The 18708-nt window shown below is 41.3% G+C and overlaps 2 protein-coding genes across 2 annotated transcripts; both read left to right on the top strand.

The window, feature by feature from the left end:
• The first annotated feature begins 234 nt into the window (after window positions 1–234).
• Window positions 235–2983, top strand: dusp2 (dual specificity phosphatase 2). The gene is made up of 4 exons (XM_026188851.1): window positions 235–1062; window positions 1370–1488; window positions 1633–1852; window positions 2411–2983. Exons 1-4 carry the CDS (start codon window positions 675–677, stop codon window positions 2626–2628), a joined length of 945 nt encoding a protein of 314 aa, XP_026044636.1. The 5' UTR covers window positions 235–674; the 3' UTR covers window positions 2629–2983.
• A 5634-nt stretch (window positions 2984–8617) lies between these two features.
• adra2b (adrenoceptor alpha 2B) lies at window positions 8618–14553 on the top strand. The gene is made up of 2 exons (XM_026188553.1): window positions 8618–9769; window positions 9943–14553. The coding sequence occupies exon 2, from the start codon at window positions 9966–9968 to the stop codon at window positions 11541–11543; it is 1578 nt and encodes a 525-aa protein (XP_026044338.1). The 5' UTR covers window positions 8618–9769; window positions 9943–9965; the 3' UTR covers window positions 11544–14553.
• The last annotated feature ends 4155 nt before the right edge of the window (window positions 14554–18708 follow it).

The following is an 18708-nucleotide window of genomic DNA, read 5'->3' as shown; positions in this document are numbered from 1 at the left end:
ATGTCTGTGCTTTTCGTGTCTGCAGTGCAGCAGAGATTTTAGTTATGCTTTTTTAAATACTCCACAGAGCAGCTTTAAATTTTCCAGCAGAATAAAAACATTGTCAGTGCTGACATTTTATGTTTGCAGCATGGACCTACAACAGAAAAACACGGTGGTGCGGGATTAATCTACGCCGAAAAAAAAACACTCAGCCTTCAGTCTTTCCGCTGAAGGCAGGCGTTTCGACCGGGTAGGGAGGGTTTTAGCTCTCAGTATAACGTCATTCGACATAAAAACACGGGATAACCCCAAACTCCGACCACGTGCGCGGTAGGAAAATGAGGCTTGACGTCAGTGTCCATATGAGGAGTGCCGGCCAGACCAAATATGGTCGTTCCGCCTCTGACGTTGTTCCTACTGTGGAAAATAGGCGGGGTGGCGCCGACCCCGCCTACCGCGCAGCCGTTATCAATGAACAAGTGAAACTATGAACCTAGAGCCGATTGTAACCGGCCTGCAGGAGAGTTCAACAAGAACTCACAATATTAAGTCTTTTACTTTGAAAATTTTTTTGCATCTAAAATTGATACAACTTATATATTATAATTTTAGGGATTTTCTTTTTACCTGTCTAAACTGACTATTTTGTACAATTTATTATTTTTAACTTAACTTTCAACTACTTTTCAACAATGAATCCAATCAACGAACCTTTGGAAATAACTGGCAACGAGTTGGTTCACATACTTAGGACTCCCCGGGAACAGTACACCTCTGCAGGGTGCGTGGTGCTGGACTGCAGACCGTTTCTCGACTTTTCCTTGGCGCACATCTGCGAGTCCCGAAACGTGAACTGGAACGCCATGCTGCGTCGTAGATCCAAGAGTTCAGTGGTGGCTCTGGAGTGGCTCATTCCGGACAAGACGCTCAGGGCCCGGCTCCAGAGTGGGGAGTTCTCCCCAGTGGTTGTGGTGGATGAGAGAAGCAGCTCCATGGCCGAGTTGAAGGCGGAGAGCGTGTCCCAGATGCTGCTCACCGCCCTGCAAAACGAAGTTCACACGCAGATCTGCTTTCTGCAAGGTAAAAAGCATCACACGGTTTAAATCCATTTAAAAGCATATATATTTATTTTTAAATAGTTTAATAAAATTGTTGTTGACGTGTTTTTTAATGAATTACTAAGTCGTTAACGATCATCCATGCAATCATGATCGATTTGATCGAAAAGTGTTTCGATGCAACCAAAACGATAAAGGAACGTTTAAAAAAATTCTAAATAGAGTTCATGTTTATAACAGCATTGTTGTTATTTGGCACAGATCATACATTTAAAGAGGACGTGTTGAAAGCTTACTGCTAACCTCATACTAATGTGACCTCTGTTTAGGTGGATTTGGGGCATTTTCTGAGGCCTATCCGGAGCTTTGCTACACTTCAACCATCAATCACTGCGCAGTGGAGCCAGAGCCAAAAGTGACAGGCCGGAGGACACCCGCGTATGATCAGGTGAGCTAAAAGTTATTAATATTTAAAAACAGAATATTACAATTAAAACGTTTTTGATTGTTTGTTTTGTTTTTTGTGTGATGAAAAGCCACAGACAAGACGAGACGAAACAGTTTAGTGATTGTTTTTGTTGTCAAATTGCAGGATGGTCCCGTGGAGCTGCTACCTTTCTTGTTTTTGGGCAGTGCCATCCACTCATCCCGCAGAGAGACTCTGGCTGCAGCCGGCATCACAGCTGTGCTCAACGTGTCCTCCACCTGTCCCAACTTCTATGAAGGGGAGTTTCAGTACCTGCGACTCACTGTGGAGGACACACTGGCTGCAGACATCAGAGCCTGCTTTTCTGCCGCAATTGCATTCATTGGTGAGTATTTCCAAACTGTGTTAGTATGTAACCTCTGAAATGAGAGTCCAGTCCAGTGTTTGCTCACAGAAATGTCAGTCCAAACTCCAACAAAGATAGAAGGCCCACTTAGAAAATTAAATCCATGTTAAATAAGCCTCCCCTTTGTATTTTTTAATAAAAACCTATAAAATTTTAAGCACCTTAAACTCCATAATCCATTTTCAGTCCTACACTTGGGGACCAACAATGTAATCATTAATGATCTGGTTACAAAACAACTGGATTATGGAGCTTAAGCTTGATGAAAGAGTTTATTAACACCTGATAGTTTTTATGAGCTTGTTTTGACCAGCTTTCCTTCTACAGTTGAGTTCAGGGGAAGGTGGAATTTGATTTAAAGGAACTTCCATTATAGCAGTGACTAGTGACTGAACGCTCATTTCCGGGGTGACAGCTCGTTTAGCCCAACTTTCTGTGCTGTCTGTTCGTAAAACATTACCGCTGATGTGAAATGAAGCACGGTATGCTGATTGCTCTTCCTGTTTTTGTCTCTTTCTCTTCCGTTTCCACATATAGACTCGGTGAAGCAGAGCGGTGGAAGGGTGCTGGTGCACTGTCAGGCAGGTATATCCCGCTCAGCCACCATCTGTCTGGCCTACCTCATGCACACTCAACGTGTCCGGCTGGATGAGGCGTTCGACTTCGTCAAGCAGCGGCGTCACGTCATCTCGCCAAACCTGGCTTTCATGGGACAGCTGCTGCAGTTTGAGACTGATGTTCTGTGTCAGGGATAAAGGCACAAATCCATCTGTGAAATTTAACTGACTCTCCTGCGCTGGACTCGCTGCACTACCAGGACTCAAACCACATGCATAAATGTGTTGTTGGTACTGTTGAAAAGTTCACTTTGTACATTCAGAGGAAAGCTAAATGTGTTGCTGGCATCACATGGTTGCAGTCATATTTTGAAAATGCTATATTTTAGCAATGTAAACCACAGTGTCATGGAAACATTATGAAAAACTGTGATTCTGAGCCAGCTAGCTGGAACAGCTATGAGGTAATTTCCCTGACGTTATACTTGAGTGGAGTTGTGCCTGCCTGTTTGGTTTGTGTGTGTGTGTGTGTGTGTGTGTGTGTGTGTGTGTGTGTGTGTGTGTGTGTGTGTGTGTGTGTGTGTGTGTGTGTGTGTGTGTGTGTGCACGTGCAGGTGTGTTATTTTGTGTGACTTCTGTGCCTGATTGATTGGAAGGGCTGACTTATTTTCATACACTTTTAACCACTGTGACATGATATGTCTTTTGTAAGGAAACACTGTGTTATCTTCTTATAGCAATAGTTCATTATTCTCACGTTTAGAAAGTTAGAAATGCACCTACCACAGCTGGTATCATTCTATATCCTGAGACAGATTGGTACACTCAAACTGGAAAAAGTTGTTTTTGTTTTTTTTAATTGTGTAAATATATTTTGTTATTTATTTCAGTATTTCTTATGACAGTGTTACTGATATCAATAATTCTTACTGCACTTTATACCTTTGGCTTCCTGCTGTTTTTCCACTGAAATAAAACATGCTGGAACATATGAAAACCGTGTGAGCGGAAAAAACTGTTTTACACACTACTGTCCACCACATCTCACTACTTGTACTACTTATACACACTAATCCAGTCATCGTTCACCGCACAGACAAAACAATGAGGCCATCGAGTCCCAGGTGCATTTCAGTGTTTTCAGAGCGCATTACAAATGCATAATTTCACACGCTGACCTTGCTGCTTTCGGCTGCTCTTGCTGAATCAGAAGGCATTAAAAAACATTGGGCTGCTGAGCGTTTTCATGGATTATCCTGTGGCAAGTGGGTTTTACAGTCTGAAGTCCCTTTTGACCTCAACAGCCAGCAATGGGAATTTCACATCCTCTCATTCAACTAACATGAATCGCTTTAGGCACATGACAGGAAGTCTGCTAAAAGAAATTACAGGTAAGAGGGAAAGTCATTAAAGTTATTTCTAATCAGGAAGTTTGGAAAGTCCAAAACACCTATTTGTGTTTATAGCATTTTAATCTGACTAAAACCAGTTTTAAACAGGTAAATAATATAAATTACTGGACTTTTTTCTTTATTTTCAAATTTCAGCTGTACTTTTATCAGTATTGTCAAGGCTCATGGTTGTTTCAACACAGTATTAAAAAACCAGTCAGCTCTATATTCAACTGGTTCAACTGAAATAACAAAGAACTATTACCAACACTTGCGAAAAGACCAGCTACCACTATCACCACTGCTTCATTTCCTGATGCTAATTAAGCCACCCACACTTCTGTTTTGGCCATAGCTAAAGTAGTCCACGTCCTCTCATGCGCAAATATCCATTACCCAACACGTAAGCAAGCGTAGCTGTTCTGCTTGACTTTTTTCTTCCATTAGCTACAGTTTTCCATGCAGAGGGCAAAGAAATGCCCAGTGGTTTTCAGGTTGGACTTGAAACTGAGCAATCACGTTAAATAAAGCCCCTAAAAAACTGCATTTAATCTGGTGTGAGTCCATTTAAATGTACTCATCAAAAGCACACAAATATGAGCTCAAACTAATTTTTTTATGTATGTTTTCATCATTTTTCTTAGTCTTCCATCAGATACATTTCTTAAAACTTTATTTCTTCTTTTTCCTGAGGGGGTTGGGGCTCAGATTTAATTTTAGAAAAAAAAAATAAACATCCTTATTTTCTAATCTATTCAATGTTGATCTTTATATTTCAGGCCAAAATAAACACTTTGCACTCTTCTGAAACCATCAGAGGGTGATCTGTTTTTCCATCGGCTTCTTTGTAAATCACTTTAGATGAATGAGTTCAACAAAAACAGGAAAAAAGAAACAAAGACAAACAAATATTTGATTTTGGAGCAGATCAAAACTAAACAATCATTAGTAAGAAGTAACTAAGTACAAATTCTCATCACCAATTTGGAGGTTTTATTATATCTGTGCATTTTATTCTATTTATTTAATAATGTGCTTTTTGCTCGACTACTACTGCTGTGGTCACCAGTTCAGATTTTACTTTTAAGAGACCTGTGTTTAAACTTGAAATTAGAACTCACTGTTAATGATTAAACCAGTGCATCAAATGGTTTAAATAAACTGCAAAAAAAAATGTAATCATAAAAACAAAAGAGATATGGGGAATCTAGAATAAAATGTGTTATTTGGTTTCTGTAACCAGATTTAGGTCTGTACAGCAAGATTAATACTTTCTAAAAAGTAGTATTATACACATATGTGACATACAGCTCCAAAATGCTACAAACACGTTGATGAATCAGAACTGATAAACAAATAATATAATACATACATATATAACATATAAGTCGCAAAACCTTTTCCCTTCAGTGCACAGTTTATTAATAGCCTACTTCAAGTCATATATGATGAAAATATTTGTGCATTAAGCAGACATTTACACAAGACTTTGATTTGTATTACTGGTATTTTTGCACTGTTACTAGTTAAGCAACTATGCTGGTACTTCTTTCACTGCCGCAGGTGATTTCAAAAGAAATGAAGACAACACAGATATTTCTCTGTGTTGTCTTCAAAACAGATCGTGCTGGATACGTTTGTAGTGAAACAGTGCTCTCTAGTGACAACTTTTGGAATGAAAAGAAATAAATAATGACTCAAAAGTATCCAGCAGATGATGCCAGCAGACTGTTTATTAACTAAGGCCACCAGAAAACCAAGTTGTATAGCTCTTTTGCATACACACACACACACACACACACGCGCGCACACTTCAAATGTGCATTTTAGACATTAAATCACCACTGGTGTCATTTAATTTGTCCTCAAATACCAGTACAGGAAACAGACTGTATCACCTCCCCTCTACTTGAATGCGGCTCTCATCAGTCAGTTACGACTCAGTCAGCCTGCCTCATTAATAAAACTGGCTCAAACTGTAGGTCCCATCTGTGTCCAGATAAAACTAGGCCAATCATATTACATGAGGCTCTGGAAACACGTAATTGATGTACATGTGTAGCGTACTGTATGTACAAAAGGAAGCATATAAGAGATTAGGGATTAGCAGAGAGGATCACACTTCCTTTGGACATGGCATTACACAGTGTTTGTTATCTACGGCTGAAGACTGTGTCACTCAAAACAAGAAATCCCATTTAGAGAAAACCACATGATGAGGATGAGCAACACGATACTGTAAGCTGGAGAATTACAACGCATTCATGTAACATGCGCGCACGCACACATGCACTGACCTGCATGCACATACACACACACACACACACATGCACAGAGGTGTAGTTATTTGGGGAAATGACTGCATGGTCATTTGGGAGCACTCCCTGTAATTGTTTGCAGGTTGCACACACACACACACACACACACACACACACACACACACACACACACACACACACACACACACACACACACACACACACACACAAACAAACATATTTGTACCTTCATGGCTAATGGATAGCACATTCCTCATCCAGTCATGGGTATGTTAGAGAGATCATAATATATTTTGCTATGTATGGATATTTTCTCCAAACCGTGTACTATAGAACATTGCAGGACTGGTTTACCTACTGAGGCCTCTGGAAACCTTCAAATAAACAGGAGAAAAAGGAGGGACCTCACTCTGTCGTCAAAGTGGGACAAAACTCACTGATCCTAATACAGAGCTTAACTTGAAAGACAAGGCGTACCTTTTCTGGCTAAATTTTCCTTGATCTCCACACACCATCTCTCTCAAGGTTTATAAATCGCACACTGGTACACATAATAGTATGAGTACCTGAGTGTACACACCCACACATAGAAAACAGAAAACCGTTTAAAGCCAGTAATTCCAAAAGGTCTAAATTGAAAGCTTCCAAAGGGCAGGTATTGTGTTATAATTGATTTGGACCAGAACCATAATGTCCACAGACTCCCACCAGACCACAGCCCTACATTATTCTGACCTGCAGTAATCTCATTTTCAAGACCCTGTTAAAAAGGTAAGGAATTAAAAAGAAATTTGAAGTTATTTTGAACACAATGAAACTGTTCAAAAGCTCCTGGAGTTTTTTGTTTTTTTTAAGAGTGAGAGTCCTTTCCAGACCAAGTACCAACTTTTCCAATGTGGATATCAAAGAAAAATTGCTTATCCACTGTGGGTGATCCATGGCAGCAGAGTTCCCTCCAGGCTTGTGAACTGTATGTGTGAGTGCATGCATGCTTGTATATCACATGCTCTTACACAACAGGCACTTCAAAAGCAGTGTACTGTGCACTGAACACTGTGTGCCGCTCACTCACTATAACCTCGGCATCACTGACATACCCCTCACCCCCAGAATGCATTTTCAGCGTGTTACAAAGCATGGTTCACCCACGGAAACAGAGACACTTGATTGGAGTGCACTCTCCTGCTAAAAGCTTTATTCTCTCTCCCTTTATATTTAGATTCTGTAGCGTGGAGCGAGAAATGTACGACCATTATTGACTGCTGCTTCTGGTCACAGAATCAGAGAGCAGGCCACCCAATTGTAATTCCATGGGTGGCTAGCTGGGCTTCTTCCTCATTAGAACAGCAATGTGTGGGGGACGCACTACAAAAACAAACAAACAGAACCTCTACCCACACACCATTCATAAGATCGTGTGTGTATATGACCGGTAAATGTGTGTGTTGTTTGTTTGTGTGCGTTTATTTGACAGAGGCCACCTACCTACTTTCAAACAGCACAGGATAAACTCTGCTGCTGTTTGTTTTATGGCCAAGTTAAACAGCCAGTATGACGTAGGTTTCAATGGATAATTGAACGTTCAGGCCCTTGATCTCAGGTAGGCAACAAATCAGAGGGATGATAGATGTCTCTTCTTCTAGGGATAGGAAGTGTTGCATGGTGCATAACTGCAGAGGGATTTAAATAGAAGTCAAGTGATGATGTAAATGCATGAGCACAGAACATTACAATGAGTGCCTTATTCCCTCACCCTGCACCTCGCACAGTGAGCAGAGGTGGAAGGTAACACGGTGCGTTTATCCAGGGAGTGGAGAGGTAGATGAGCATGAGGAGATTTCAGATTTCACAAGGACATAATTCACTTTTACTGCACCATTTAATTGATGGTTGTCATTACCCATGGACTGGATTTGATATGCAAAATCTGTAACTACATAAAATGTATGATTTATTGCTTTAGATCCTTAATCCAGAGGGTGGATCAGTCAGTACCTAATGCATCAATAATTTAAATCTCCGAAGGGGTTCATCTTTCAAAATGAAGAATTTGTTTTATTAGAATTCTTAGACATTTGTGGTTTTACTGTATTATAAAGGTGTGACTACTTTCTCGCACGTAAAATTGAGCCTGCCTTTGTGATTATGAGCTGGCAATCTGTATTGATTTGGACGCTCACAAAACACATTGAACTGTGCACATAAACCCTGCCTCAAACACTGAGGTGTTTTTCAGCTTGTACAATCTTAGACACTGTGCTTACCTTACCTAATCTCATTAAAAATCTGAGAAAAAGCTTTTAACAAGACTGGGCAGCTAAAACTTGGATGGCATTTCCCTTTAGTATTACACTGCGCCTTTATCTAGACCTCCAGCACTGAAGGAGTTATTGAGGACTAAGTGAAAAAATCGTTTAAAAACCAAAGAATGATATAATGTCACACAGGCTTTTTGCTTGAAAAGCACAAATGTGAAGTTGCCACATCTTGAGGAAAAATGATGATGGTGATGGTAATGATGACTGTGCTGTTTACCCTGGAGTCCCTGGAATGAAACAAATGTTTTCAGTAAAGCAGATGGCATCGTCTCTGCTCTCCCAGCTGGACATCACAGCGTCCTGTGGAGTTAATTGACCGGAGCAGTGCCACCCAACAAGCCATTTCTAATATAACTGCGTTGGCTGAGACGCTTGGGTATAGATATAATTTGGGAGGTGGGGGGCTGTACAAGGATGGAGGAAGCAAACATCCCATGACGCTCGGCTTCACAGTGACATCACCGGGTCTAAAAGAAGAGGGAGATGGGAGGCACCCCACTTATTAGGTTTCGTCGTAAGGTCCTGTTCACAAGTGAAGATGCTGCTGCCCCTCTGCGAGGAAATCTGCGAGGTGCATCAGCGGAGCGGCTGAATCATGGCATCCCGGTAAACTTCTGAAGCGCCAGGGACCACAAAAAAAAACTCATGAGACGCACCGACTTGAGCTGCTCTGCGAGGATCTTTTTATTACTGAAACAACAACGTGTTTTGAAAGCAGATGTGACATCGTGCGCAGGAGAGCTGGAGAGCTTGAGGTTGTTCTTTGTGTTCTTTCTTGATTGGAAACGCTGGTATTCCTGTGAAACATCATAATCTTTCAACAGACAATCAGTGTAAATATCCCACCGCATTGGTTTTATTTCGCGTCATCTAAAATCACTCTTTTATTTTTCGCTATTCGAACGAGATTGTCAGGTATACGCGCGTCTCCAAACGAGGACGCACGGAAATCAGACCAATTTACTCTAATCTGATCTCTGATATCCAACAACGCCTCACCGTAAATGGCCCCAAATTAGATCGTTTTAAATTAAATCTTTCCATTTTCATGACATTAACTGAAAAAGGATCGGTCTGTGTAAAAAATCAAGTTTTAATTCTTCAGGGTGCGATGTAACTCTGCGAGGGCGAACGCCCAGCAGTGATTATTTTTTTCTTTTTCTGTTTCTGTTTTTGTGGAGAAGAACGGGTTTTGAAAAGTGGCAATGCGTTTTGATTGAAAAGATCCGCGTCTTGACGCGTTCCCCAGGACTGTTTGTTGCACATAAAATGGATTTGGAAGACCTGCCGTGGAGGGTGCAAGGGAGTGATCATTTGCGAACAACACAGTGACAAAACTAGAACGGCTGAGGTAAATATGCCAAATAATTATCAATTTATTACAAAATGTATTTTAATGTAAATATACTGTTTTATTAAGGACAAAAATGCGTGATAATCTAAGAGTGTTTAACACTTTATACATTTTTTAAATATTTTGCATGTTTATTTGTTTGTTTTTGTTTGCTTGTTTTAAATTTAAAGCCTCTTGGAAAAATAATCCCAGCATGGCCTCGGTTCAGGACAGCGGCTGCTCCATGGAGCTGAGTGGCTGGAACAGCAGTGTGAGCGGCTCGGGATCCTCCGTGCCATGCAACCAGAGTGTCCTCAATCCTGCCCCCTACTCCCCGGAAGCAACGGCGGCCTTTGCCACCGCCATAACCTTAATGGTCATCTTCACTATCGTCGGGAACATCATGGTCATCATCGCTGTCCTAACCAGCCGGTCACTCCGAGGTCCGCAGAATCTGTTCTTGGTGTCATTAGCTGCTGCGGACATTTTAGTGGCCACACTCATCATCCCCTTTTCTTTAGCCAACGAACTGCTTGGCTACTGGTACTTCAAGTCTCTGTGGTGTGAGATCTACCTGGCGCTGGACGTGCTGTTCTGCACCTCCTCCATCGTGCACCTGTGTGCCATCTCTTTGGACCGCTACCTGTCAATCTCCAGGGTCACTTACGGACGTCAGCGGACACCCAAACGCATCAAAGCCGCTATTGTGGTGGTGTGGCTCATCTCTGCCATTATCTCCTTCCCTCCCCTGCTCTCTTTGAACAAGAGTGAGGGTGGCGACAAGGGGAGTGAGAGAGGACCTCAGTGCCAGCTGAATGATGAGCGCTGGTACATCCTTTACTCCACCATTGGCTCCTTCTTCGCTCCATGTCTCATCATGATCCTGGTCTACGTAAGAATTTACCAAATAGCCAAGCAGAGAACACGCTGCCCACCAGGAGAGCCCAGGAAAGATGGGGTTGGCTGTGCAACACCAAGTCAGCCTCCTCGGCATGTACAAGCCAATGGGAAGGATGAAGAAGAAAGCACACCTCCTTCATCCAACAAAACCTCAAATGCCAGACCCCCCACCCTCGCTATCACACCTTCTCCAGCTCCAGCAGAGTCTCAAACCTCCCCAAATCCCACACCCAATAATCTCCTGCAGCCTCCATCCCCTTCTCCAGCCGTGCCCACGGCCACAGAGGTTGATACCTCTTCACAAGTCCCCTCAACCCCCTCCACTGTGCCTCAGTCTGCCACCAAGACTAAAGCGGAGGGGAAGAAGGGCAAGCGTCTGCAAAAGAAAAAGGCTGACAATAACAATGCTGACAGTTCAAGCACAGAGAGCGATATGGAGCACAGCCATGGAGGGGGACGCGGCAGCACCAGCATGCCAGGGTCTCCTGCTGGAGGGGGGATCCACTCCCCAGCCTCAGTCAAGCGCTACCGCGACATGATTGCCACTTCAAAGGGGGCTCGTCTGGTGCCAGGGAGAAAGTCAAAAACAGATAACAACCCTGGAGCAGCGAGGCGTAAAGCCATGGTCAACAGAGAGAAACGTTTCACCTTTGTCCTGGCAGTGGTCATTGGTGTCTTTGTGGTGTGCTGGTTCCCCTTCTTCTTCTCCTACTCTCTCCAGGCAGTGTGCCCAGAGACTTGCACCATCCCAGGTCCACTCTTTACATTTTTCTTCTGGATTGGTTACTGCAACTCCTCACTCAACCCAGTCATATACACCATCTTTAACAAAGACTTTAGAAAGGCCTTCAAAAAGATACTGTGCAGAAGCACCAAGGGTACTTTCTTTTAGCACATAAAATTGCTGTATAGAAAATGGACATTTCTGAGGCATAAAAAAACAAAACAAAACAAAAACCAATCATGTTCCAGAACACTTAAAGGGCTGTTTAAAAAAATACGTCATATGTAAAAACTGAGAGCCACTTTTACAGCCACAGCGTGTAAACACAAACCCCGGACTGTGAAATCTCAGCTCGCAACTGGTTGACAGATTTTTACAGAGTGAGGCGAAGAAACAGACGATGAAAAAGCAGCTGAGCGAGACACTATTAACCTGCTTAGTACTTTAGTATTTCTGATAAGACTTTGAATCCAAAGTTTTATCTTTGGATGACAAGGAATAATAGATAATCCTGGGAGACAGAGGGGGGCAGCATGATAGAAGAAATGTAAATACACTATAAAACTTATAGAAGGCAGAAAACAAGTGGGAATTAACTCTGTGAATGAATACAACATATTTTTTTATACATGTTTTGTAGTTATCAAAAACTTTGGGACTAAAGAAGACAGGTAAAAGTAAGGACAAGTGGCCTTAGATTCCTGTGAGCCTAGGGCCCTTTACTTATCAATAGACAACACAAGGAGCACATAAGATTAGTGATGATTCCCTACGTCTGCAGTTTCAACTGTGTCTGTAGTCTCAATTGCAAAGCTGCAGGGCAAACATGTGTTCCTTGATTTTTATCTAAAAATGCAACAACAAGAGAAGGTTGCTGACAATCTCAAATGTGATAGCACAAACAAGGGCACCCTTTCAGACTTAACTCGGAGATTTTGTGCAGAAAGCCTTCATGTGAAGCCCTGCCACCTTGCTTTTGGCTTCACTGGTCATAATGGACACTCAGGTTGTTTATAATGACACTCTTGGCTTTCACCTTTCATGAAATATTCAATAAAAATTAACTTTGGATGATGGACTTGATATAAAATCCCATGTATGATGCTGAGAAGTAGACGAAAAGTGATGAGACTGCATCTCATACTCTTAGCTTACAGTTTTCTTTCTTTTAACTTAACCTGTAGAATCACCCTAATTGACTTGCCTGAGCTTCTCTTTCAATGAACTGCCTCAGTATTTGGACATTCGAGCAACATTCAAAGATAATTAGAGCATCTTCAAACCCTTTCAGTGTTTTTTCACAGTATCAAATGGGAGGTGCATCTCCTAAAAATAAAAACCACCAGATTCTTATCATTCTACTGGCAAGCATTAACTTTCACAAAACAAATCCTGCTTTGTGCAGCATTATTTACCAGGTAAACATTTTATATTGACTGTAACGCCGAGATGAACAATGCAATTATGGACGTGTGATGTTCCCCCTAATTACACCTACAGGGGTTATACTGAGAACTGTTTGTCTGAGTCACTCCTTACCGATGCCTCTGGCACATCATCTTCTGCAGTGGACCTCTACATTGCACATTCGACACGTTGCTGAGAGGCAAGAAGATGAATGGTACTTTTATTTTTCTCACCAAGACACTAAAGCTTTGTGAGTTTCCTGGACAAGAAAAAAAAGAAGGAAAAAAAAACAAGAAAATGTGTCTGTAACTGTGAACAGCACATGTTTATTGACTCAATGGGACAAGGGCTGTCAGCAGCAACACATCAATTTAGTAACTGTCTAATTCTGCTGACTTGTGTGAGCGTGTGTGTGTATGTGGGCGAGTGTGAGAGCGTGCATGCGTGTTGACTCTTGTTTTTCCTTAAAAAGTGTCAGTGCCTCCTCTGGCTGCTATGTACTACAGATCTACTGTACTGACAGATTTCCTGCATCTGGTTGTCTGTAATGTTTATGATGAATTTGGAGGAAAGATCGGTAGTGTGTCGCTACACTGGGACAGTCTTAATGATCTAAAAGTGAATGTTTTTTCTGTGACATCGAGTACATGGCTTTTTAAAGATCACCCTCAAGGGACCAAAGAGCCTCACAGGACACCAGCCTGACTCAGTGAAATCTGGCCCTGTGTTTCTGTAATGAAATATCAGTTTATATTTGGTGTATGTGACGGGAGGCAAAGATTGAAAACACTGTATTATTTATTTCAAACCAGTTTGTGTGTTCTGTTACCTATTTATTGTTCAGTTACTGTGCTTTTATTCTGAAAAACCAATTGAATTGGAAGCGATCAGAGACTGAAAAGACTGTACAGAGTTTTAATATCCTGAACAAGAGCAACATTGACTTCTGCCATCAAGCTCTTGCTTTGTGAGACTGGGCTATATTTAAGCTCGGGGTTGGGGGGGATGCATTTGTGTTGAACTGAAGGAACATGAACTTTGAGTTATGTGCATACAATGCAACATTTATTCATCATTGTTTCATCTAGTTATAGTACAGTGAAATGTTCAATCAGAGATACAAGCACACGCATTGATGTACAATCTATATCGCAACAGAAAAATGTCTCCTCACCAGTGCTACTGCTGTCAGATGTCTCCTGAAAAAGTAATGAAATATGAAAATGTCAATAGCAACCATAGCCATTTTTTTTTGGATGATTTGCAGTGCATTAAGGCCTGATAATCCATATCACGCAGAGCTGCTAGGAGATTTAAATAACTGATGAAACCAAATGGTTGCAAGCAAGAGCTCTGTGCACTTATACAACTGTTCCCTGTCCTCATTTAAAATGATTATTTTCTCTCCAGTAACACAAACAGCTATAGCAACTCAATTATGACAAAAATAGCCACAGAGGTCATGGATTCATGGCTGCTTCCAATAACCATGAGTTGCAATGCTGCTCAAACTTACCATTCATGGCTTTATGTGGTGAGACTGCTGCTTTGTTTGTTTGTTTTTTAAAAAGTAAGAATTATAGCTTAAAGGTAACAGATGCAGTATTCTGCCTGTTGAGCACCATCCTTTTCCCGGAAACCGCCTGAATTGTCTTTTCCCCAACTGTGTTTGGACCAAACTGCCTGGTCTGAGCTTTGCAATCATCTATCTCCCATCTGTCATCATCTCCTTCCAGTTTGGAAATAAAGCCGCTTGAAAAAGCACAAGTCATTCCCTGGTTCGTTTGTTTTATACATCTCCACATGATACAACAATAATAATAATAATGATAATGATAATAAAAATCATTTCCAGACCAGACAGAGAATTAGCAGTGAGTTGTTTCACAAATCTGTGATGTTTTCGTGACATACATGTCAAACCGAAGCGCAATGCAAAGCAATTTCCAGCCATTATGAAATTGCCTTAAATGGGAACACAACTTGGGAAAATAGTCCATAACACTGTGGGTTGATGGCTGTTCAAGATGTCACAGCAAAATCTCCTATCACAGTGGGACATGAGAAGTAGGCCATAGCAGAAACAGCATAATGTCACCTACTGCCAGCGAACACAGAGGAAGTCTGTAAGGAATTAGAGCATCATTCCAAATATCACACACAGACACATACACACACTCCCCGCACTGACTGTCTCATATTCTATTCAAGCCACACACAGAATCAGACACACACACACACTTGTTGTGACAGCTTGTTATATTTGAGGTCATCAGGCCTATGGTGAATTGTAATTGATTTATGCTGATGTGCTGTTTGGCCATTTGTCTGCACTGAATCGAGCCTCTCTGTCCTGCTTTACCTTCACACACACACACACACACACACACACACACACACACACACACACACACACACACACACACACATACAAGTTTCCACTCAAAGAACACCAAAATGATGCCCATCTTTTCCTCCACACTGTTTCATTTCCATATTCAGCACTGTGTGTGAACAGATAACTTATCATAGCCAAGCAATGGGAGCAGTGAGCTGTATGTTTACAATGTTGTATATTCACACAAACACAGTGTCCCTAAGCCCCTTATTCTCTGGCCTCAGCTAGAATATAAAGAAGGCCTGATTGGGACGGTGGACTCTCCAGGGCAAAAATGGAAAGAGTCCAACTACCACGACACTCAACACATTAGCTTCTTACTCACAAAAGACAGTGGACAGACTCCTAAACAAGCGAAGCCGATACATGCAAGGACACACTCGGACGCATACTGAAACACAGACGCACATCAAGTTTAATTTAGAGATTTATGATGGATTTAGTATTGTTCTGTATGAATATGTATGTGTTTAGAGGGCGTTCTAGCGCCGAGCATTTTTCTTTTCCAATCGCATCCACGATATAATGCCAGATAAATTTCTTCCCCCTGTAATTTGACTGTTGAAAACACCCAAGAGGCAGAATGAAAAATGAGAGACAGAACAGAGGCAAGCTCTCTACCCATCGAAGGTGGAGATATTAAAATGCACTCTCGCTCGGTGAAGGCTGTGATAAAAAATGTCATTTTTAGGGGGCATGGGCAATTATGATTAAAATCGCTCAAGGAGTCTGTGACTGTTTAACAGAGTGCCACTTGATGGGGGTATGTGTGAGTGTGTGCTCTTTCGCATCTCATAAAATTTCATTTTACAAAGATTTTGTTAAAGGAAAGAGCCGGGATGTAAAACAGGCATTTCCAGCCTTGTTTTGATGCGTTGTGCGTTTGGATGGAAATTCAAAGCACAAAGTGGACGTACCTTAGTAGGTAGTTAACACGGCAAAAAAATTAGGTCCTAATATGAAAAATCCAGCAATGCATGAGTGTGCAAGAGAGGGGAAGGCTGAAGAAAAAATAACAAAATATTGTTGAAACAGAAAATAGAAATTTTGATTTAAAAATACAGTCTGGCTAATGGGAAGTGCTGCACAGGACCCGCATATGACAAGACGCGTAACGGTTTGACTAACAAAAACAGAAAGTGACACAGAGCCAGAGGAAACCAAGAACTCAAGATAAAACAAGAAGGAACTAATCAGAGACCACATGATTCGTCACATTTAGACTGTTACCCGTGAACTTGACATCAACAGCTTTCATCACGAGAAGAAAAAAACTAAACCAACTAACTGATAGTCGACATGTTGCTGCTGCACTAACATCAAAGAAAACAATCCAAATAGTAAAGTTAACCATAAGCCTGAGCAGTTATGGTAACAGCTTAACAGTTTTTAGGGGGGGGTCAATGCAAAAACAAGCCAGTTTGTCATTTTTTGTTTTAACACACAAAATGGCATGAGTTACAGCTGCACCACTGTTTTCATTTTTTGTTCTTATTTAACTACTAAATCAAATAAGTCTTATTAAGTACAAAAAACTAACAGTGAGAACGGCTGCATCATGGCTGAGTTAAAGTAAGCACATGATTCAAACTGGATCTGCTTTTAACCATTGTATAATTGGATGGAAACAACACTCTTTACTCTTGTTGAAAAAGTGACCAAAAGTTAGCTTCAGTAACTTCATGAGAATCTTAAGTGAGAGACATGGAGAGACCAAAATAAAGGAAGCTGCAGTAACACATACGTGAAGTAATAAAGGCATGGACTGTTTCCAGGTCGTGCTAGTAGCTATTTTTTGACAAGAAATCAAATCAAAGCTTCAAGCCAAAGATAACACCCAGGCCTTTTGGATTAGATTTTAAAGACAAGGTGAGATGCTCATGTTTTGGCTCAATGTGGACTTAAAGAGCAGACTCAAACAACAATCAGCAGTTTTAAAAGGTTTATTGAGAGACTTGTATCCTTGTCTTTGTGACCAATTGGTGAGTGGTGGAAGAGGCTGGATACTTCACAGGGCAGCACTGAAAACTCTGCCAGAGAAAAGAGAGGATGTTAGCAACTGCCGTGGTGAGTTTGACAGAACATTGCTGATGAAGAATGCAGAACACAATATGTGGTTCCACTGGCTTACTCGTTTGTTTCCGGAACAGGGTTGGTAGGTTTGTAGCTTAAACCCATTCGCTGGAACGTTCAAGACAATTCAGCTACACAGCAGAAAGCATTAAGCACCGAGTAGGCAAAGTTCTTTGTGTTACTCATATATGAGGGAGAGAACCACGACAAGCGCCGTTCCTTCGCTTGACCCCAGTCGCTCTCGTCCGCTCCCCCGTAACACTGCTCTTTTATTGAGGTTACATGAATATACATAGGTTCATTTGCATATGACGTTTCATATAGGTACACATGTGGACAAAGAATACCTTGTCTGTGTGTGTGTGTGTGTGTGTGTGTGTGTGTGTGTGTGTGTGTGAGACCCCATAAATCACTTCCCTAAACCTATTATTATTTTTCTTCTACAATGTAAATTTTGTCTCTTTTTTATTCTTTTTTTTTCCTTTTACAATAGCTGGTGACCTGCAGAATCACCGCTCTCACAATTGGAGGCAATTACTTTTACACAGCGCACACACATACTGTGACGTCAGGCACATTCACACTCACTTTTTCAGCTGCGTAAATAAATCATATGGCTGATGATAAGTGCCATGGTGATCCATAAGTATGATCACAAGTCTATTTAATTATTTTTCAACCTAACAAAACAAATTAACAAAACATAATGCTGATGCTTTGAACACTCTACACACATGAGTCAAGATACAGGACAACTGCTGCGCATCTGAAAGAAGAAGGTGAACTCACGGAAACGCTGCACACTCCAGTTATCATAGTTATCATAGTTTTGTTTCCCTCTCTTTGATGAGTTCTCAGCCAGCTCTCGATCTGATAATGTGTAGCTTGCTCATCAGCTCAGAAGAGATTGCAATGCAACCTCACACAGTGGTTGCATGCTTTTCCCCACAGTGGCAAAGACTTGCACTTTCATATTCATATTCAATAAAGGTGTGCTCTATATGTCAGCAATGGCTCATATTAAGATGACAGTCTTTCAAACAGGTCAAGTGCCTCTATGCACGTAATTAGTTAAAATATTTACCTATTTTACTTCAGCTTATATGTCATTGTTCCAAATTTGAGCAACCCTAAGCTTAATGCAGATTACTTTCAACAACTGGTTAAATTAATGGTCTGGAGCACAGGCTGTTGTCGATCAGAGCAATCTGAAGAATCATCAAACCATTTTGTTTCAGCAAGGGGTGGGGGAAAGCCATTCACCAAAGCATATCTTAAGTGCTGCTGCTGTGGGCTGGCCTTCTACACAGCCTCTTTAAGGCTGCTGTGTTTTCTGAAAACTTCCAACATTTTCCAGCAAGCAGTTTACACCCAAAATCATATTTTTTGTCCCAATATTCTAAATACTTCGCGCTGCCAAGAGCGAATTCCATCATAAACTTCTCGTCACCCTCT

The sequence above is a fragment of the Astatotilapia calliptera genome, chromosome 12, assembly GCF_900246225.1.
Source record: "Astatotilapia calliptera chromosome 12, fAstCal1.2, whole genome shotgun sequence".
Taxonomy (NCBI): domain Eukaryota; kingdom Metazoa; phylum Chordata; class Actinopteri; order Cichliformes; family Cichlidae; genus Astatotilapia; species Astatotilapia calliptera.
This window is presented reverse-complemented; position numbering and strand designations above follow the sequence as displayed.